The sequence below is a fragment of the Cupressus sempervirens genome, chromosome 11 (genome assembly GCF_028749045.1).
Source record: "Cupressus sempervirens isolate cs-2001-9-10 chromosome 11, ASM2874904v1, whole genome shotgun sequence".
NCBI lineage: Eukaryota > Viridiplantae > Streptophyta > Pinopsida > Cupressales > Cupressaceae > Cupressus > Cupressus sempervirens.
In genome coordinates, this window is record NC_143128.1 from 404,687,304 (window position 1) to 404,711,031 (window position 23,728).

General features: G+C 39.2%; 1 protein-coding gene across 1 annotated transcript in view; it reads right to left on the bottom strand.

Moving 5' to 3' along the window:
• Positions 1-23,728, bottom strand: part of LOC149529877 (NAD-dependent malic enzyme, mitochondrial-like) — a 262,335-nt gene that overhangs the window by 144,552 nt on the left and 94,055 nt on the right. Inside the window, exon 6 of the mRNA XM_089810059.1 lies at positions 22,260-22,320. Within this exon, the coding sequence (XP_089666185.1) occupies positions 22,260-22,320 (61 nt within the window). The remainder of the gene's footprint in view (positions 1-22,259; positions 22,321-23,728) is intronic.

Below are 23,728 nucleotides of genomic sequence, written 5' to 3' on the forward strand. Positions count from 1 at the left end.
ATAATGTTGTGAGTTCATCTTGCATTCACATCCAGAATACAAGGACAATGTCAGACAGATATGTGGAGTTAGTTGGTATTGGTCATATTACTCAGGTGAGGAGTTTGCTTGAGTTACCAGCTGATTCTAGTTTACGGATATGGACTCGAGATTGTTATATTGGCGTTTGGGATTCAGTTGACTGGAGATCTTTAACACGTTTTGGTAGCAGTGATTGTTTGGGTGCTATCATGGATTTGATTAGCAGATTGCACAGTGTTGTCTTTTCTTGTGCCAGCAGCTTGTCCGATGTTGGTACACCGGTGTTGGGCTTTGTTCATATATCCAGTCGACCATTCTTGCTGGAATGTGTTGATGATCTTTCATATTTAGCAGTGTGTACAGATGAGTCGCAGGATCATATTGGCATTGATGACATCCAAGAGGATGCAGTGGGCAGTTTTGAAGACTTAGTTTTCTTGGCAATTTCTTTTGGTACAGAAGAATTGGATAGCGGTGCTACAGTTTTTGATACTCCGTATGTTGATATGAGCTTTGGAGTTGATTTGCAAGATATGGATGGTAATACTCTAGAGACTAGTAACTTTGAGGATACTCCTTTAGACAGTGCGTCAAAGGAGGTTGGTAGGAGACAGTCTAGCCAGTGCCATCATGTGTCTAGTCAGTTAAGAGTTAGTGAGCGAGACATTGCTATCGCTTGCCAACATTTCGATGCTGCTCGTCAGTTGTTAGCAGTTTATGGATGGAGTTCTCCTACTAGTGATGAGCAGGGAGGCAGTTATCTTTCCTTGAGAGAGTTCCACTCTTTATGGGAGGCTATCCAGATTCTGAGACAGAATTATATGCAGTTGGTAGCCGACAGAGATTATCTTATGTAGTGGGGGAGTACAGCATACGATGCATTATTGGCCAAGGAAGATAAGGTGAGTGAGCTTACTTAGCAGCTCGAGGTGACTTCTGAGATTCTTGAGAGTGCACAGTTGGCTTTCGAGGAGTCACAATTTCATTTGGCTAAGGTGACCGTGGAGTTAGAGCGACTGCAGTCTTTACCAGATTTTGTACAGTCACAAGCTGTGGTGTCTGGTGATCTGAGGATGTCCATGGTCGAGATTGTCAAAGACAATGGAGATGGGGATGCATCCATCCTTGATACTAACATTGGCATATCGGGTTTGTTCCCACTAGAGTCAGGTTCAGTTGAGTTGGGTGTTGTAGCAGATTGTTGTGGTATGCCTGACATAGTGGTGGCCTCTAGTACTGATGGCACAGAGACTAGAGATGTTGTATCAAAGATCATGTGTGATGTTGGTGAGCTGGAAGTTGGCATGGTTCCTGCTAGTAATACTCCCTTGGTGATATCTTCGGAGGTAGTAGTCAGTTCCAACATGGTTAATGATCGATTGCAGTTAGTTTCATCTGGATTGCAGTCTGAGCCACTGACTAAGATTGGCGCATTCTATCGGCATTACACTGTGAGGTATGCTCATCAATTTACCTTTGATGACCATGTTGATGGGATGGTGATACAGAGATGTACTTTGGTTCCTAGTGCTTGTCATCAGTTATGGGACGGTTTGACGCCTCGGGATGAGAGTTGTGATGGGCATGACATGGCGATAGATTCTATGGTTGACAGCTTGATAAAACATGACTTAGAGCAGGAGTTTGGGAGTGATGCTTCAGCGGTTGTTGTTATTGATTCTACTCCTTTGGCTATGGCATCTCCTGACTTAGCTGGTGATCAGTCACAGAGGGTTGTATCACTTGTTCATGGTGAGTTGTTGACTGAGGTTGGTTCTTTTTATCAACTTTATACTGCAGGGTATGTACATCAGTTAGCATTTGATCCTTGTGTTGAGGAGTTGATGGCAGGCAAATTTGGTTTGGGTTCCATTTCTTGTTGTTTATCTTGTGATGTCTTTTCACCATCAGCAGTGCATGGGAGTTATGGTTATGAGACAGTGGCCGGTGATCTACAGAGTTGTGTTGCCTACAGGAGTTGTACAGCGTGTGGATTCTCCATACTTGGTACAGTTTCATTCGGGAGCGTTCACCATTGTTGCAGAGTTGGATTGTACATTCCGTATAGGCCAGTGGGACGCGTTGATGGTATTTACTGTGTTGGCAGTTGTGATTTTGGACTTTGGTTGAGCTGTAATTGTCAGTTTGATTATGGATTCCTCTTGGTTATATTGCATAGGATATTACAGGAGGCTGTGTTAATTGACAGTAGTATAGTTCATGACTACATTCGGGATCCAGGCGGATTGATTGGTTTATTGTTCAGCCATTGCTTGGGGACAAGCAATTTCAGGAAGGGCGGATTGTCATGTCCCCATTTTGGAGGCAATTTGATTTAATTAATTTAATTAATTAGGTTGTCCAAAATAATGAATATTTTATGAGGATTACTAATTATTTATTTTAATTAAATAAATAAGTGATATTAAGTTAATTATTTATAAAGTTATCAAATAAATAAATATTAAAAGGTAACTTTATATTTAATTAATTTAGTAAAGTGACTTGAATTATAAAATATTTTTTATAAAGTCACTAATAGATAAAATAAAATAATGTTCTAGAAGTTTCTAGAGAAAGTGGAGAAAAATAATAAATAGGCAACCCGGGCTTCATTCTAATCATCCAGTTGTTTATTTCTCTCTCGATATCAAATTGTGATTCAGTCACATAGTCTATTGTGGAGCCAAGTGGTTTCAAATAGTCAGTTGATCTTTGGGAACGAAAACTCCCTTGGATTAGCATAACTGAGGAAGTGAAATATCTTCTGAAGGGTTGCACATTTGGAGGTGATACTTCAGTCACTTCAGCTAGGGCATCATTGGGCCTAAGGCCATTTTCAGCATTTCAGCATTTCAGGAGGCAATTTTAGCAGGGCCAAAATTATTGGAGGTCATTTCGAGCAAGTCTGAAATTATAGGAAGCCATTTTAAAGCAGGCCGAAAAAGCAGTCCGAAAAAAGTAGGCCGAAAAAGCAGAACCGAAAAAGTAGGCCAAAAAAGTAGTCCAAAAAAGAAGCTCCTAAAAAAGCAATCCGAAAAAAAAAGCAGTTCGAAAAAGCAGGTCTGAAAAAGCAGTTCAAAAAAGCGGATCTGAAAAAAGCAGTTCGAAAAAGCAAAACGAAAAAAGCAAATCCGGAAAAAGCAAGTGGAAAAAGCAGATCGGAAAAAGAAAAGCAGAAGGGGCAGCATTGAAGTAATTTATTGCAGCCATCTACAATTAGGGGCGGCAGCTAGAGAGGCATGACTTGGGCACTTGAAGAGGTTATTTTCTGTTCAGTGGTATTGCAATACATCTATTCTCTAAGGCGACTTCATATGCCAGGTCTGATGTGTATTTTCATAGTTGCCTTTCACTATAGAGTGTTGTTGTAACTATCATTTCATATCAGACCTATCACTCATTAATAGATACATCATTCATTTTTACATTTCTCACAATGGTATCAGCAATCCATGGCTTTAGTTGTATTTAATCATGCATGTGAATAGCGTACTACTGTAGGGGAGTATTGAAGTTAGATATTTAGTATTGTATTAGTTTTCATTGGCGTTGTAGGTGCATATTACTTTACCAGCAATCATCATATTTTGATATCTTTGTAAATGCCAAGAGTCTTGGCTAACTTAGTATGAATATTGTATTGGATACTCATTCTCAAAAAAGGAGATACAATTGCTGGTCATTAATAGTTGTCTTTGAGCATTAATATATCATTTTTTATCAGCCAGTTAGCTTGCATACCATCTGTTTGTTAAAATACCAGTTGGTTGTAGGTGATCATTTTCATGATTAGAACTCATATATGCATTCACTATTGCCAAAATTAGTTGCATATTTATGTTAGGTCATTGTTTAGACAATTTGGAGTCTTTTGTAAGCATTTTCTTTGAGGAAAATCCAAACAAAAATCACTGCAACAATCTGAAAAGTTATATCAGTCAGAGGACCCTTGCTTGCAAAGTGTTTGACGAAATGTCAAACCACTGAAGTATAAAGATTTTTGGTGTTTGAAGAAGTTATAACCTGTTGGGGTTATTACATTGGTAGAGGTTGGAATTGGTGGTGGTGTTTCAAGTACCTATTGTTGTTACCATCTCCACAGTATAGTTGGGTGGGAGATGGGGACTCGAGTACGGACAGAGTTGGTATTTTAGTTGGGTTGAGTTCCGATGAGTTGTTTCCTTCATCAACACCTCAAGTCAATTTTCAGATGATTTTGGTGTTCATGTTCGTTATTTGGGTGTTGGTGCTACAGGAGTTGTTTGTAAACAGCAGGGATAGTATGTAGTTCTACCTTTGGGATCCAGGTGGATTGTGATGTCCATTTTGCTCTAGGATTGCTTGGGGACAAGCAATCTTAGGGAGGGAGGACTATTATGTCCCCTTTTTTAGCAGCTTCGTGCAGTTGGCTAGGTCAGTTCACCATCACGACCCTCGTGAGCTAGCAGTAGGATTTGAAAGTCTCAGTTATGTGGTTATAGGCTTTCCAACAACCTATGGTGTGTTTTGGCTCCATTTGAGGGACTTACTATTTATAGTAAGTCAAATTATTCATTCTGATGAGCTAGTTAAGTTAGAGAAGTTGGGCGATGCTCTTGGATTTTATTTCGGGCTTCCGGTTTGGGCTCCAAGAATCTTGGAGGGAGCATTTATTTATAGTAAGTCAACCCATTAGGTTCATTCATTGTCTTTCATCATCAAGATCACTCTGGTGTTGTCAAATTTCGAAACTGATGCTTCATTAGTTGTTTTTACAAGAAATGTGAATTATTATTCATCTAAATACGCTAAGGTTGCTACTTTTGTTGGTGTTCTTTGTTCGTCAACTTAGTATCATAGCTCATTGGAAAGGGGACGAAAAATTTTAAATCGTGGGAGCAAAATACAGTGGCCTTGCGTGTCAAAATTTTGAGTTATTGTGGAAAAGGTCATCTTTTGGAGCCAAAAGCAATTAATAAATTATATTAATGGCACTTTAATATATTCTAATACTGTGCAGAGTAAGCTTCTTAAATGGAGTTCTTTTAGGAAACCGGTGTCATTTGGAGATTATAAATATGAGGACATTTGATGAGAAAAGCATCCAATTATTTGATTGTTTTATTTTTCTCTTGTTGTCTTTGTGACATTATTGACTCTGAAGTTTGTGCCCTTGTTAAAGTATAAGGGTTTGAGATCTACAACTGAAGTATTGTAGATTTAATTCTAAGAATCCATAGCTGGGGTATTGTGGACTTTTGAGTTTTATTATCATCTCCTCTTTCTGTATTGACTATGATTGAGGAGCACTTATACAATTGAATATTATAATTTCTCTGCTATTGGATGAGGGTTTAGTCTGCAGATTAGAGTTTGTTTTGGGCAGCACTTGTTAGGGTCAATTGTGAACGCCAAATTGAAATTGGACTAGGCGGCTTTCAATTTGACTTTGCAATTACATTCTACAACAAAGACCAAGTTCTTAATTTGTAAAATTCAATTAATATTACATAGTTTGAAAGTAAACAGACTGGCTTCAAATTTTGATTTATAATCAGCTAACAATTAAATTCCATTTTCATTATATTGCTATATGGTTTGTTGATGAATGAATTCAAAGGCTGATGTGAATCATTTCAGAATTGTTTATTGGCGTTTGGTATTTATTTATGCAAAACTTATAAGGCCAAAATTAAATAAATTTGTGATCAATTCCTTGTACATCCTGATATTGTGTTTGAAAATTTAAGACATCATATATTCAGTGGTAATTGAACTTCTTGCCAAGTGTTTGACAAAATGTCAAACCATTGAAATGTGAAAGAAATTGATGCTTGATTTAGCTATAACCAGACAGGGTTATTACATCTATCCTTGTTTTCCAAGGATCGTGAGGTGGGGTAGTACAATAAACTAGTTTCAAAATCTATAAAGTTTATGAGTTCATGAGATAAATTACAGAAAATATTTTACCAGAAAGGTTTTGCAAAGAATTATGAACGGTGCTGGAAATATTTTGTAAGTGAATTTTATTATTATCAGCTCAATGAACTTGGAAGAGACTGGACCTTGTTGTATCTGAAGAATATTATATTGTCGTGTGAATTTTGCGGGAGCATTTGTGAATTTATTTGGAAAGCTAAGTTAAGCCTTTATTGCATCATTTGTTAAGATTTACATATCGGGCAAGTTAGAGAAGAATTTCAGGTGAGCCGATGATTATAATTCATGAGGTGATGATTATTTATCCATGAAAGCTACAGTAGTGGACTATAGGGCCATAGCGGAGGATTTTATTCAGCATATTAAAGCTTATTTAATATTTGGGAATATGTTTTCTTTTCATTGGTAAAGAAGGCTTTATCGAGCTTTAGATTTTTAGCGGTCAGAGAGGAATTTCTACATCGACATAGGTTTGAGTTCAAGAGACCAACAGGTTTTGAAGTCACTAAACCAGCAATATCGAAATTCTATGATATTCACAGTTAGGCATCAAATATGTGAGGGAAGACACAATAGCTTCTACGTGGTCTATTCATCGGGTTGGACTATTGCAGTTCAATTGTAGCAGAAAGAAGATTTCTCATCAGGACTTGTCTATTTTTATCATAAGAGATTGTTCTTTATTGAGAATTTGAACCAGCAACTGGATGATGAGTATAATATTTGTGGTGGAGTGCATCGTGAATACATTTTGAGAGCGCAATTCATAGTTTAGAATCATCATCCTAGAATGCGTAATGGCTCGGGAGTCCCTAAGTGATTATCGAGTGTTGCTAGGAAGGAGAAACCGTGATTGTTTGGACATAATCATTTGTTGCAGAAAAGGGATAAACAAACTATCACACTCCATATCCACCAGTTAATGTTATTTATGTTGTTGTCGTCGATTGCTATTTAGCTAGGAACTGTAGTTGAAAATTATTTAAAGGAGTGAGCAATGAGTTTGCCGAAAATAGAAGTAGTTTGCTTTCACCAAACTCTCGACACTATTTTGAAATAGGCCAAATGACCTTGTTGCAATTGGAATGAATTGATTAGAAAAAATTTATTGCAAATGGAAATTGTTAAGAGTCTAAGACTAGTATGAGCGGACACAATAGTGTGAACACATTGACACGTTGGCAATTTTGGGAAGACAAATTTTAGTAATGCAAATAGTTACAAATAAGTTGAATGATGCTTGTGCACCAAGCAGGCTTTATGTTTAGAAAAGCAAAACATATGAATTATTTATATAGGTGTCGTGGAAGGCAACGACTCTCACACCTAGACATCATGCCAAGCAATAGTCGACTCATCCTGGGCAGTTACAAGTGTAGGAGATAAAGATTGTATTGAGGCAGTAAACGCTCGACAACATAGTTATTGGTGTTTACATTTTTTCAAGCAAATTCTCTGACCTAGCTTTGACGGGTTGAAAGTTCAAATAGTTTTAGCACTCACTATTGATTATCGTACTCCAACTAGAAGCAACGGATCACTCAGCGAGTCTCATCATTAATGTCTAGAGTCCTTGTCAAAACCATCGGCAATTACTGGTGTTGAGTGAAAACAACTTTTACATGGAGATGGGTTGTGAGCAATTTTTTTTATATACCTATTATTGTCAAAAGAGAAAGCGTGATAGAATTGCGGGAACGATATTTTCACTATTGTCGCTTTGGCAAGCCAGTTGCTTACAGATACAAGTTGTTTTGAACTGTGATATCTATATTAACACTATTGGACAACAATGTTGAATGATATTAAAGAGCTAAACAATGTGTTGTACAGTGCCATTTTGAAGAGTTGCAGTAGTATATCATGAGGTGTTGGTGAAGCTTGGCAATTCCTTGAAGTTCTGAAAAGAAAACAAATAAATGTGTCATATTCTTGGAGACCGCATATAGTTCCAAGTGAAAATTTGATACTAGACGTAATTTATATGTTAACAAAATGTCTTCTTGAAGCCAATGTGATTAATTCTTGGCGAAGCTTTGTAAGTTTCTACAGAACCAATCTATCTGGGTGCACCCTTGGTTGGAGTATTGAGGATTATCTTTGAGCAAATCGGAAAAAAAACTAGGCAACAACGATTCATAAATGGAGTGTTGAGACTTCATCAAAGTATCTTGCACTCTAATACTCCCTCGTTTGGAAGATCTTTATCAAAAGGCACATGAAATACCAAAACAAGGTATCTTGCACCCTTTTATAGTTTGATCATCTTAATCTGAAAGTAAGAAGTTCATAGTGTTCCTAGACCGGTACCAAGGATCTATCACCTTTAGTTTAGAGGCCAAAAAAGACCTTGAGGAGGCTATAATGTAGACTAGGTACAAGTTTATATAAAAAGTGAGGATATTAAAGACTTTGGATAGCTTCTTGCAAAGTGTATCATTGATCAGTAGCTCTCCCCAAACGACCTCTTTAGATCTTACAATCAAGATATAAATTTATACATCCATGGTTCAAAAGAATTAAATTATTTAAGGCCCCCAATCCTATTGAGCAATGTGATCAAACCATTAATCTCCTCCTCGAAATCTGACCTGTGAATAGCTTTGGGCCATCTTTGTCAAATTTTGTCTCTTATTGATGAACCAATTAGGTTTCTCGGATGGCAAATTGTTTTACTGAAAATAGGGATTGTTTACCGCATAGGGTAAGAAGTTAACACATGTATAACACGATTCAATTCAGAAGAAGTACTTTATTCATGTATGCACTTGCAGATTACAATCCGATTACAATGACTACAATGATCTATCAATGATTCCAAAGTCCATCTCAGACGTGTACATATACCTTTTCGAAGGGGTGACTCAAGCGTCACGTGCTCGTTCAGATACTATTCTACCCATCGACTACATTATACATTTTACCGACAACATCATCCCCCCCAAAAAGAAAGGTCGTCTCTGAATGACAATACAACAAAATTCCTTAACAAAATTTTACTAACAAAATGCATCAATGCATAAGTACTAGACAGAGGGATGCGTCCCTAGCGTAGTGGCCGTCCGCATCCGCAACTCGTTCAACTCTACCCTTAGCTTGTAGACCTGATCTTCAACTCTGATTCTGCTTCCAACTAGAGCTCTAAGGCTGACTACATCATCTCTCCGACCTCTCCCAATTCCTTCTCCTTCTCTGCTGCCATCTTCTCTTTTTCTGTCCTCAATTGTTCATTTGCTACTACTAATTGTTCTTTTGCTGCTAATAGGGTTGTCCTTTCGAATTGCCAAGCCGCCCACTCCGACTCCCCTCTCTGAAGCAAACCTGGCAGCTGACTCCTCCCGAGCTCCCTTAGCTGTTAGCTGGTCCGCCTGACTCTTCCGAAGGGTGTAATATATCTCCCTGTGTAACCTCATGATCTACTGAATCAGTACCTCAATCCAGCCCTCCCTCTCAGGTTCCCTCGTCATGGACCAATCCTGTCGCATCTCTGTGGTTTCCACATCGGGCCATCCCCTCTCCTCAAAACAAATCGTAAAGGCAGTTGGACATCTTGTCCGTATGAAGGATATGACTCTCTCCAGCTCCTTCTCTACTGACTCCAATGTCTGCGTCTTTGCTAAAGCCAGAACCTCGCAAGCTCGAGATGCTAGAGCTATGACATCATCAAGAAAAATTGCCTCCGCCAACATTGTCTTCTGCGCTAGTGGGTGTTCCTACTATATACCCATAGCTTTCTCCACTGCATCCGCCATATGCTCAATAGCGCTATGCGGCACTCCTTCACTCTGTGTCTGCGTGAACTCCTTCTCACTGCTTCCCACGTGGGTGTTAGCAAGTATGTCACTCGAGGTGCCGGAGTTCGGTGGAACTTCGTACTCAGAAAAGCACTCACCCTCTGGATTTTGTCCTCTCTCTCACTGTCCTGCTCGGGTGATGTCATCAGTGCCGTGTCTACTGCGACCACCGCATCAGATTCTACTACCTCTAGTCGGACACCTGGTGCCCCCAACTCCTTGCCTATGGGTACCTTCAACACCCCTGTCTCCGTGTCTATCTCCACCTCCATGTTCGATACCAAAGTCTCTCCTATATCAAGTAGGGTCTCACTAGCCGGCTCCATCAGTGCTTCTGGAGCTACTGTCTCTGTCGGTGCTGGATGTGACTCTACTACAGCTTGTGTCTCTACGGTGGGCTGCGTCGTAACTGAGACTGGCGCCATCACCACTGGCTGTCTGAACTATCCAAACCCTAGGATACCATGTGTACCCACCGGAACCAAGTGTGTCATAGTTGAAAGCACAAGCCGTGGAAATCTCAAGGGCGTAGCCGTGATTACTCCTACCTCTTCGTCATCTTCCTCTTCCCCCTCAGACCCGTTCTCCTCTGAAGATGTCTCCTCTCAGCCACTATCTGTGTCGCCACCATCCAACCTTGGTCGCTTCTGCCCTATTGTTTTGGTGCCGAAAGTATCCAAGTGCTTCTACTGCATTATAGGTGGTTCGCCAAGCGCGAGTGGTCCCGGTTTTGCCTCCAGTGCGTCATTTGGGATCATCCGCGTTGTCGCATCCAAAAAAAAACCAATAGCATAATGTGGCATATAGAACGTTTTGTGCTGCAATGTCATAAACTCTGACATCTGCTCTACCAATAGTGCTGCCCAATCATAAACTCTGGCGTGCAGGATTCCGTTCATCATGGCTACGTGTGGAAACTAGATATCTGAAGTGCGGCTCGAACTTTGTGAGACCGCTTTTAACTGTCCATCAAACAACGCCAATGCCCTCCTGGATATTAGATTTCTTTAGTCCTCTACCTTTGGACGTGACTGAGAGAGCCTCCTGTTCTACCTGCAACAGGTCTCCGCACACAAGCTATATCAATTTCATCTTCACTTCACGACTTAACTTCTTTGGCTTGCTTTCTATTTTTCTCCCACCCTGAGCATGACCAAGTATGCCAAATACTTGTGTAAAATCTGCCAGTCTAAATGATATTGTTAACTTGCAACCAAGATATTCAAATGTACTGCTTCTGGAGAACCTGTCATATGTTTCAATCATAATGCGCAAAAACCCCTCGTAGTCTCTGATGCAAAATACTAGCATTTGCACTACCCATTCTACCTGTGCTTTTCGGATACTAGCCTTCACCTGGTGGTTGTCCGGAGTCTCCTGCCACCATTTCCGGCACTCTACACCATTTAACCCCTCGAATGTGATACTTTGTACTATAGGAAATTCTCCTTGCTGCTTGGTCTGCTTTGCTTTCTTACTTGCGCCTGCACTAGTGGTTCCTGTATACATCCCTCCTGCTACACGAATTCCAGACGGTAGTGTCTTCGCGTTCTTGTTCATGTCTTCGTCTAGTTTCCTCTTCCAAGCCCTTTTCCCAACTGAGTACATGATTGTCACCTTTTTGTCATTTTGTGAATAAACGTCACACCATTACGGCAATAAATTTCCACAATTTTTCTAGCTTCTGTACTATACGGCTTCTTGGAAAAGGATAGCTTACTCCTTTTAATGGTACGGTTGTTTACAAATTTGGAGTATCTTACATACTCTGTACGGACATCTCCTTGTGCTGCCCAGACCGTACGGTCTTGTATATTCCTTTTATCTGCCGTACAGTATCCTGCTTCTGTACGGCTATACGGTGTAGATATTCCCTGTTTGAATGGCTTCCAATTGCTCTTCTACTCCTCGGCATCCTCCTAATTTCAGCAAATTTTCTTGGAACCATTCAGAGTCCAGGACCTAGACATACTCTAAGTTATGATCTGCAATCTCCTCCTTAATGCCGTATGCTGTCTTCCCCTATGCTTTTGATACCTTCATTCGTATGGCTTCCAAACAAGTTCCAAGGAAATGTGTATTCCTTATGCCCTACGTATGGCACACCGTACGATCACAATATTCTTGTATGGTTTCCACTGTGACATGCTCCTTTTATCCACATACGTTCATACAAGTTTCCGTACGGTCATGCAAACTTCTATTCAATTCCTTCCAAGTCCATACATAGTCTTGGCTCAGCCCGTATGGTCTTTCATTCGACTTTCTTGTCTCCTCTCAAGCCGTACGACTTCCATTTAACTTTCTTGTGTCTCCTCTCAAACCGTACGGACTTCCATTTAACTTTCTTGTGTCTCCTGGGGGCCGTACAGTCTTCTATTTAGCTTCCTTGTATCTCCTAGGGGCCGTACAATCTTCTATTTCACTCTTCTATGCTGGTCTGACCGTACGGTCTTCCTGACTTTGGATATTGTTGTATCGCCTTTTTAATATTTATTTATTTTGTTTATTTTTGCTTTCCCTTCACCAGGCTTGTGTCCGTACAGTCATGAGGGTGGGCCGTACGGTCTTAAATCCTGGTCCTCAAAGACTCTGTTGCCAATTTTACTAACTCCTTTTATTATTGTTTTGTCTCTTTATTAATATTTTGCTCCCTTTTTCATCATATTTACTTATATCTCTTTTTCTAATAAAAGTCCTCTGGGTCGTACGGCTATCTAGAGAAGTCGTACAATCATGTAAACTGCTTCACTTTTTGCTTTCTAGGCCGTATGGCCGTTTGCTTTTCTTCATGCTTGTCGATATAATCTCGGCTAAGGCCCTCCTGTAGGCTTTTGTCCCCATTATATTAAAATTCACCTCTTTATACATTTATTTTATACTTCATTTTATCAACTCATGCTTTTACAACTACAGTTTATTACTTCACGTTCAAAACTATATTCGATTTTAATATTATACATATATACACTATTTACAAACATTTTCTTCGTTCACTTATTTGTCCGCAGGGGATCCTTCTTTTCCTTGTATATTTTCAACTTTGATCCATTTAGGGCATCTGGAATTTCTTTTCCGTCTAGTGTCCATAATTGAATTGCTCCATTATATCCAACTTCCCGTATCTTATACGGTCCAATCCATTTAACTTTGAATTTCCCAGGCCTTATTTCATTTCGTCCATTATACTTCAATACTAACTGACCGGGTTGAAAGTTGTTCAATTTTAGGTGCTTGTCATGCCACGCCTTCCTCCTTGTTTGTGTGACTTCAATGGCCCACTACACCTGCAACCACCGCTCATCGAGTTTGTTCAGGTTATACAACCTCTCTCGTAAGCTCTCCATATCGCCTAGTTTATTCTTGATCGCTATCCTTAAACTTGGCACCATGAATTCTATCGGCACCATTGCCTCCTATCCGTACATTGGCTGAAATGGGGTATGTCCTGTAGTTACTTTATACGAAGTGCGGTACGCCCATAAAGCAGATGGTAACTTCTCTTCCCAGTCTTCTCCCTCAACTGCACAGGATTTATAAATCACTCCTACCAGAATCTTGTTCGTTGCTTCTGCCTGTCGATTAGCTCTTGGGTAGTACGGGCTCAACAATGAATGGTAAATTTTGAAATCAGTAGTGAGTACTCTAATCACATGGTTAACAAAATGTCCCCCACTATCACTCGTCAACTGGAGTGGGATCCTGTACCTTGTAATAATTTGTTCATATAAGAATTTTGCTGTGCTGACTGCAAAATTGTCTGGTAACGCGCCTGCCTCCACCCATTTGGTTAATTACTCCATTGCTACCACGATGTATCGGCACCTTGTTTTGCTCACCTTCAGTGGTCCGATAAAATCCAGTCCCCACCTCTCAAACAGTTCTTGTGATTCAAAGGCATAAAATCTCTCTTCAATGGTTTTCCAGCCTGTTGGCATGTATCACACTCAACGACCCACTCCTTGGCGTCGTATGCAGTCGGCCACCATAGTCCTGCCAAAAGTATCTTCCGCGCAGTAGTATCCAGCCCCATGTGTCCTCCTGCTGGGCCTTCGTGTGCTTCCGTCAGTACTTTCAGAATTTCCTCCTCGAGGACACACCGTCTTAGAATCTGATCTGATCCCATTTTATACAGTAGGCCATTAATTAACTGGAATGTTCGACTTCTCAGCACCAATTTTCATCTTTCGTTTGGTGACATGGCGATTGGAAATTCCCCCGTCAATAAATATTCTCCAATGCGTGTGTACTAGGCTGGTAGTACTGTAACATGGAAAAGTTGCACATATGGAAAATCATCATTAACTCCTTCAGGTGGCTCCCCCGATTTTATTCTTGATAAGTGGTCTGCACTCACATGACTCTTCCCTGGCCGTACCACGATCTTAAATGTGAACTCCTGTAATAATAACAACCATCGACTTATTCTTCCTTGAATAATCGGCTTATTGACCAAGTAGAGTAACCCCTGATGATCTACATAGAACACAAATGGACTGGCTAACAAGTAGTGTCTAAACTTCTGTACTGCATATACCATCCCCAACGCTTCTCGCTCCGTGGTACTATAATTTCTCTCCACTTTCGACAACAATCTGCTTGCAAAGTACACTAGATGGTCCAACCTGTGGTCGCCAGTCTGCGCCAGTGTTGCTCCGATGGCATAATTTGAGGCATCTACATGGACATGAAATTCTTTATCCCAATTCGGATAGGCCAAAATCGGAGCTATAGCCAACCTTGTCTTCAATCCGTCAAAGGCTTCGTTCTGCTTAGCCTCCCATTTGTAAGGTTCACCCTTGCAGGTGAGTTTGTCCAGTGGATAAGAAAATTTTGCATAGTTTTTAATAAATCTTCGATAATAACCAATGTGCCCCAGAAACGACTTCACTTCCGACACATCCGTCGAGGGTGGCATCTCTAAGATTATGCGGACCTTGTCTGGATCCGTCTTTAGTCCTTCTTTACAAACTATATGCTCAAGCAGCTTCCCCTACGGCACCATGAACCTGCAGTTCTTTGGGTTCAATGCTAATCTTGCTCTCCTGCACCTCTCCATACATTCTCCTAGCGCTGTTATATGTTTGTCTTCTGTGCTAAAAATTGACCAATCATCTAAAAATGCCTTAAAATTTCCAACAGACATCTTATCAAATATATGTAGAATAATCCTTTGGAAAGTCACCGGAGCATTACATAATCGAAACAGCATCTTATTATATGCATATACTCCCTCCACGACAATGAATGTTGTTTTTAGTTTATCCTCCTCGGCGATGGATATCTGATTATACCCTGAGAATCCGTCCATGAATGAGTAAATTTCATGCCTCGCCACTTCCTCCAGAATGCTATCTGTAAATGGTATCGGAAACGGGTCTTTAATTGTTACGGCATTCAGACATCGAAAATCCACGCATATTCTTATCTGTGTCATATCCTTTTTCAAGGATATCACAATCGGTGATACCCACTCACTTGTCTGCACTTTAAAGATGATACCGGCCTCCAACATCCTATCAATCTCTTCCGTGACCCGCGCTGCATAGTTTTTGTTCATTTGGTACGGTCTCTTCCATACTGGTACCGCGCCTTCGATTAATTGTATCCAATGGACACATAGTTCTGGTGGTACTCCTTTCAAGTCCTTATATGTCCAAGCAAAAACATCTTTATACTCCATGAATATTTTGAATGCTGTCGCCTTCAATACTGGGTTCCAATCATCTCCTACAAGAATGTTCTTCAGATTTTCCTCATCACCCAAGTTCATTGTTTTCACTGTCGGCTCTTCATACTTTATTGGTTTATCTTTACTGAATGTATAGGCAGGTGTTTCATCCACCTGCGCTTCTCCCTCCTTCAGTTTACTGTACTCCTTTGGAAACTCATGGCCGCCTTTTCCTTCCTCGATACTCAAAATATTGCAGCTCAGAAAGATCTCATAATCTTCCATTTGCCAATGTAGCAATCTGTTTACTGAATCTAGGTCGTCATCAGTTGACCCTCCTTCTATTCTCAGCACCCCTTCATCATCTGGTTCTATCCTCTTTTTCCCTTCATCATCACTCTCGCCACCGCCCTCTGATTCCGACGACGTGGCTTCTTCTCCTACCATCTGTGTATGCAAATTGATTATAAATCTCCTACCTCCCTTCTCCATCGACAGAGTGTTCCTTTTCCAATCGTGCTTCACCTTAGCTTGCACCAGCCACCCCCGTCCTAGGATGGCGTCGTACCCTCTTCTTTTTAGTGGAATAACCACAAAATCCAGTAAAAATGGTTGTGTCCCAATTGTTACCGGCTGCGCCATTAGAGTGCCCAAGGGTTTTATCACATGTTGATCTGTTGTAAGTAACTAAAAGGTGGGTGGCCATAGTGTTGGTTGTCCAAGTTTTTTCCAGATATCTTCCAACATCACATTCACCCCCGATCCTCCATCTAAAATTGTATCTATTAGCACCGTACCCAGGATGCCCATCTCCACCACTGCTGGATGTCTGCCTATCGTCAATGCTAGTAACATCAGATCTGTTGTTGCTGCCATGGCTATTTCCTTACTATCCTTTGCTTCCTTTCTCACTCTCAGGGACGGTGTCATATTTATGATAGCCGTACGTAAGATCATTTAATTTAATTGGTACTTCCGTTTGCATTATCTGTTTCACCATGTCTTGTTCCGCCAAGTTTCTTTTCGAAGTTTCAGCAATGTCTTTTACTTGTGACTTCTCCACTCTCATCTGCTTCTCTATCTCTGTTTGGGCTTTTTGTAACCTCTCCTTCTCTTCTTCCGCATTCGGATATTTTTCCTTCCTCGCCTGCTCCCGCGTGATCGCCAACACATTCTCATTACTTGTTTCAATACTTAATAAATTTACGCTTTGCTTTGGACATTTTGAATCTTCATGGTCCCTTGGACCACACCATCTGCACAGTAGTTGCGACGCCTCCTTCATAGTACAGTCCCTCACGAAGTGACCCCAAAGATTACATACCCGACACTGTATCATCGGTCGTCTACTCGCATCATATTGTATTCTACTCCGGCCTCCATTGTTATTGTTATTGTTTCCACCCCTCCCGCGTCTATTATTGTTTCGATATCCTCCTGAAGTTGCATCATTGCCCGCGTTGTTGCTATTGTTCGACGCTTCCTGCATTAGTAACACCTGCTGGTGTCCTTTTGTTTTCAAGTTAAACAGGCACTCTTTCAGGGAATGCCCCGCCACCTGGCAGATGTCACAAAACTGCTTCTTCGGGCATGAACCCTTCATATGGCCATCCTCCTTGCAATCTGTACACCATAGTTCTCCTTTTACTATATCTGGATTCTTTTTCAAATTTTTGAATTCTTTCATCATCTGCAACATGTCTTTCTGTAGCGCTTTCACCTTCTTGTTTGATTCCTCATCACTACTACTACTCTCCGAGGATGAATCATCTGAATCAGAGGACTTACGTTTCTTCTTCTTACTCGTCTTTTGTTCGCTTTCTAAATCCATGGCACGAGTATATGCATCGGTGTACGATGACGGTGGTACAATCTTCATTTTCTTTTTAAGAGCCGGCCGTAGCCCCTCCACGAACCACCGTTTTTTCAACCCATCCGCTGGTTGACTCTCCATCTTTTCGATCAATTCTTTCAGTTGCCTGGCATAGGTTCGGACTGTCTCTTCTTTCCTTGTTTGGTGCTATAGATTTCTGCCACTATTTCATTATCATCTCGGAGTAATCTGAATTCTGCTATAAATTCTTTTTTAACATTCTCCCATGTATTAAGTTTCTGAGGACTAGTGTCCCAAAACCAGTCTATCGCCACACCCTGTACGGTCGCTAGAAATTGTCTTACCCAATCGTCCTCATCTGTCACACCATTTGCCATCCATATGGTTTCACACGTTTTACAATGTCTGATAGGGTTTGTTGAACCATCACCGTGAAACTTGGGTAACTTTTCTTTAGGGCCAGCCATCGTTACTTGTCTTGGATTCTGAGGTACTTGTGTACCCGCGCTGTTCTGAGCTCTCGCGCTATTATGGACTCCCGCGCTATTCTGTGTTCCCGCGATGTTATGAACTCCCACGCTGTTCTGTGTTCTCGCACTGTTCTGAACTCCCGCACTATTCTGTGTTCCTGCGTTGTTCTGGACTCCCGCGCTGTTCTATGTTCCCACGCTGTTCTGGACAACAGTCTTGTTTCCAACAACTGCATTGTTTAGTGAAAAGTCTTCAAGTGACGTTCTATTCTCCGCCTGTATTCGTTCGTCTAGTGTATCGGGAACAAAGAGTTCCCTCCACGCTCGTGCTCCCTCGGCACTCCGAGCCGTGCGATTTGCTTCCCTTCCATTCGGACACTCTTCCCTCGGCGTATACAAGTTAAGGAATTCTTCCCTTGTTTCCTCCACCAAATTCAAACGTTGTCGAGTTTCTTCCAGCAATTCCTCGGCACTCCTCAGCCTACTAGGTGAGTGCACTCCCTCCATCTGTGCCGCTTCACCCCTGCGGTGCTCCTCGACAATCTGCTGAAGTCTCTGTCTGCGTTCTGCTTGCTGTGTTAAAATTAAAATTTCTTTTGTTGTACTTAGTTCGTTCTTATCTTTCACCTTATTCCGATCTTTGTTTAGCAAATTCGGCATTAATCTTCATATCATTCGTTCGTTCCAGGTACGTCTGGCAACAGCGCCAAATGTTTACCACATAGGGTAAGAAGTTAACACATGTATAACACGATTCAATTCAGAACAGGTACTTTATTCATGTATGCACTTGCAGATTACAATCCGATTACAATGACTACAATGATCTATCGATGATTCCAAAGTCGATCTCGAACGTGTACATATACCTTTCCGAAGGGGTGACTCAAGCGTCACGCAACCCGTCAGCTACAATATACATTTCACTAACAATAGGGATGGGGAGGCATCAAAGGGGACAGCTATATAAAATATAGGGATGTTTTAAAATATACAAGGAAATTCAAAAATATACATGACGGTCATATGAAAATAGGGGTAAAGTATGTCACTTAAACATCATAGAACCTTAACATACAAGTTTACAACATTTCATTGTTTCAAAACATAATGTGCATTCAAAAATTGGAAATCAAAATTCATTGTCAATATCATATATATACATGTAATAAAAAACAATATATGTAAATAATTTTAACATACAAAACCAAAACACCCAAAGGCTTAGTGCTACCATATAGTTTCATTTTCAATATTAAAAATCAAAATAAATAAAAAGTAAACAAAGCAAATTACTATTTCTATTCCAATTTAACCAACTCTACGTCATTTTTTTCATAGCCCATGGGAAGAACTATATCCTCATCTAACAGAACCCCTGGCAATCTTGGTGGTGTCTCCTCATCAACGTGGGCTACTCCGTCAAGTTCAACATCCCGCTGTAATGTTGGAGTCTTCCTATACTCTGGAGTCTTGACTTGTTTGCTAAAATAGATTTTTAAAAATTATTTAATTTTTACTTTTTTGCTTGCACAAAATTGGGGATGGATGGTTGTCCCCGGTACAATCAGGGGACAGCTACAACATTCCTGTGACTTCTAGATGGCCCCTTTTTTTTGGAAGGTCCACAAGTTTCTAGGACGTCCCCATTGGATTTGCAAAAAAGGCAGGTTGGGCCAACATACCTTGATTGTCATCAAGTTCGCGAGATGTCCCTTGTATAGGGACAAAGGAAATAAGGCTAGGGACGCATCCCCAAGTAACATTATTATTTTGTTATGGGTGACAGTCTAATAGATCACTTTAATTTACTTATCACAAAAAGTTATGTTTCACTTGAATGGACATATGAGTAAGGGAACTTTTCGCTTGAGTGGACATGAGTAAGGGAGCTTTTAACAAAGATGTGCTAATCTTTCACATTGTAAATATCTCTAGTTCTATTGGAAATCTAGCTACTCATTTCAAATGCAACAAATAAATAAAGTTGCGAATCCTCTTCTAGTTCTTTGTTAAAGATGCTATGCTAATCTCCCTTGTATTTATTAGTAGAGACCACAAATTTGAACATTAATAATATTTCTATTGTACTCCCTTACAAAGTATAGGTTGTTTGCTCAAGCTGAAATGTTGACCTCCTTTTCCAATGTTAGCAGAGGGTACAAGTTTAGACATTAAGCATATTTCTCTGTAATGTCTTCGATTTAGCAGGTTTCTGGAGTATGGTTTTGTCATCTCATCATTGCGACCCTTGTGAGCTGATGGTTGGATTTGGGGGTCTTTGTTGTGAGTTTTCTATTTTGGGACTTACTATTTTTAGTAAGTCACATTTTTGCCAATTACTATTTTTAGTTGAGCAGTTCAAGCCAGGGTGGTCACCTGGCATTCTGGCTCTTAGTCTACAAATGGATTATTTGATGAAGTCATATTTCTTTCAAGTATAATGGGGTTTAATGAGTATTTAATGCACTTTTAATTATTATTATGCTTTATATTATAAAGTAATCAGACTTTATATTATAAAGCTATTTTATAAGTGAAAGGTGTGTGGATGAAGCTAATTGGGACAAAATGCATTATAAATATGACTTCTTGGGGAGATTATGACTACCTTGAATATTATATTTTTCTTGCTCAATTTTCTGGCTGAGAGTTTAAGAATTTACAAGATTTGCATTGGCAATTGTGCTGAGGTAAACAATAGTACATTTCTCCAACTGTAATTACTGTGGCTAAGGAGATTGATACACTGAAGGAAAATGATTGCATTTGTCATTACCAAGGTTGCATGGGTACTCATACCCACACCCCCGGTACTCGTACCCACCGAGTACCCTCGTACCCACCGAGTACCCACGTACCCAAGTACCGGGTACACGCATCCCACGTACCGGGTACCCGGTGGAGAGCATCATAGCTAAGGACCTTGATTAAGATTCTGATTTTTTTTTTGGTTTTTTATTTTTGTATTAGCTTGTTGTTTATCAAACTTAATTCAATACCAAATCAGTTTGAAACTTTGATACTCATTAAAAATAAACTTTATCACTGTTCAAGTCATAAGTTTATCATTTGCAATATGTCATTGTTATATGATTTAGGATCCTCTTGTTCATTTTTAAAGTCTGCCTTCTTTGTTATGCATCTAAGCATTATCATGTATTATTATTTCAAACATATAGCAAATCTGAAACTGAAAACAATACATTACATTTGCAATCTTTATCACTGTTCTTGTTTTGAAAAACCATTGTCATGACTCATAATTTCAGATTTTTTATAAATATAAAGGTATAATTTTTAAATAAGTTTGACATACCCAAGTACCTCCATCCCCTATTATGGAAAATACTTTAAACATTAAACATTCAGCAATAGCATATATATATATTTCAAATTTCTTGTTTTGAATGCTCAATGTCATGACTCATGACATATATTTTGATTTTTATATTTTCTATAAAATATTAATAATATAGAAAAAAAAGGCATACACACGTACCCCCGTCCCCTATTTTGAAAAATATGCGTACCCGTACCCGTCCCCGTTCCCGTACCTATGTACCCGTGCAACCCTGGTCATTACCAATCATAACAATTGAAATTGAGGTTCAATTGGGAATATTTGTGACTGCCATTTTTTATTTCTGGAGCAGCGTGTGGATCCCTTAACGCCTGGGAAATTGTTATCAGATACGAATGCCAATTTATCAGAGCTGGGCAGATTATTTGATCAGCGTTGGGGTTGGAGGGTATTTATCGCAGGCTTGGCACATAGAGTACAACCCTGCAATCTGATTATGCAACCTGTGATTTTATTTGGAGGCATGGTGCCACTGTCATACTGCCTGCGATCAGCAATTGGAATGATATAACCAGTTCCAGACCTGTGTGGTTGAGTTCCCTAGCTTATGTTGGAGTTTAGAGGTGGTGAGTGCATTGTAAAGAAGCTGTGTTCCTCTTCAAGACAGCATTTTTATATATTCTGGAAATTCCTCGATATAAATGGCAGCGTAAGGGTTATGCAACTAACATTCAGGTTCCATTGCTATTAAAATATTGAAATTCAGTTCATGCCAGTTTGTCAAATAAAATTTATTTTCTTTTACAAATAAAATCTTGAGAATTCTGGAGTTGTGTTGTTTAGTCAAATTATTTTTCTTGCAGTCATTATATATTTCAGAAAATCCAAATATATATATATATATATATATATATATATATATATATATATATATATATATATATTCAAAAACCATTTTAAAAAATCAGAAAAAACACAAAATATACAAAAACATTGTTCATTGGCATCGATAATTCAGTCAGAGGATACATAGGTTCTTCACAATCTCCCATACTCTATCACTTAGCTTTATAGTTCAGTAATGTAATATAATATATTTTCTTTTCAAAAAAAACTAACTGAAATATTATAACTTTAAGGAAAATCTGATTAAAAAAAAAACCAACTGAAATATTATAACTTTAAGGAAAAACTGATAAACTAAACAAGATACTCACTAGTAACCCAAAGGAATACTCACATAAAGGATCTTCAAGGAGTTTCTCATTGTTTGTACCACAGTCAATCATCACAGGAAGCACCTGGAATGTAAGAAATACAATTAACATACACAAACATTACAAAAATGCACATGAAACCTGACAAAAAATAAAACAAAAGAAAAGAAAACTATAAACGTACAACAAACAATTTAAGATTCCTGAAAAGGACATAAAGATGGTGAAAGTCTTCAATATTGTGAGAATTTTAATCTATCCAAAGTAAAATTAACTAAATTAATGTACAAGAAGTATTCATCTGATTAGTTGCTCTGACTAAATTATTCTGTCACTAAAGAAAACTTTTCCAAATGAACTAGGAAGAATCCAAAACAATTGTTATTTCCAAAACCACTATTAACTAACAAGAATCCTTCCCTGGAGAATAGACTGCTGATGCCGAATGCATATAAACATGATTAAAGATATCTGCTACAGAAAAAAACTGATCTGAGAGAGGTATATAATGCTGTGGATTATTTGAAGTTCCCTCTTGAGTGCATCATCATAAGAGTTGTGGCATTATAGAGTTGGCAACAATGAAGACCTTCTCTACCCTTAGAAATTATAAAGATCTGGTTTTCATGCCTGGACAAACGGTGGATACACAACTATGGGTAAATCTTTACAGTTACCAAAACTTCAATCAAAAACTGCAATGTTGTTAATGTTCCCTCGAACATATTAGAATACATATCATTACTTTACCATAACCACTATATTCTAATAAAAATCTTTGCACAAAAGAATAGACTGCTCATGTCAAATGCATATAAACATGATTAAAGATATCTGCTGCAGAGAAAAACTGAACTGAGAAAAGTATTGTCATGGATTATTTCACTCTTGAGGGCTTGATGATAAGGTTTGTGGAATAATAAAGTTGGCATGAAAGAAGACTGATCTACCCTTAGAAATTACAAAGATCCAGATTTCATGCCTGCTCAAATGATGGATACACAACTATGAGTAAATCTATATGTTTGCAAACGAAAAAAATCTCCAATGCTATTTATGTTTCTTTGAGCATATTAGAATACTATCATTACAATTATTCTTTCCAAAAACCACCATTCAATAATAATAGTCTTTGCACAACAGCATAGACTGCTCATGCGGAATGCATATTGACATGAATAAAGATATCTGCTACAAAGAGAAACTGAACTGAGAAAGGTATATTATGTTATGGATTATTTTGCTCTTGAGCACATGATGATAAGATTTGTGGCATTATAGAATTGGTATGAACGAAGAATTCTCCACTCTTAGAAATTACAAAGATTAGTATTTTATAGCATTGACAAATGATGGATAAACAACTATAGGTGAATCTATATGGTTACCAAAAATTGAATTAAGACTTCCAATTATCTATGCTACATGATTATTGCAATCCCATTGTGTCCATGAATAATATGTGTTCCTCTATTACAATAAACAGCTTTGC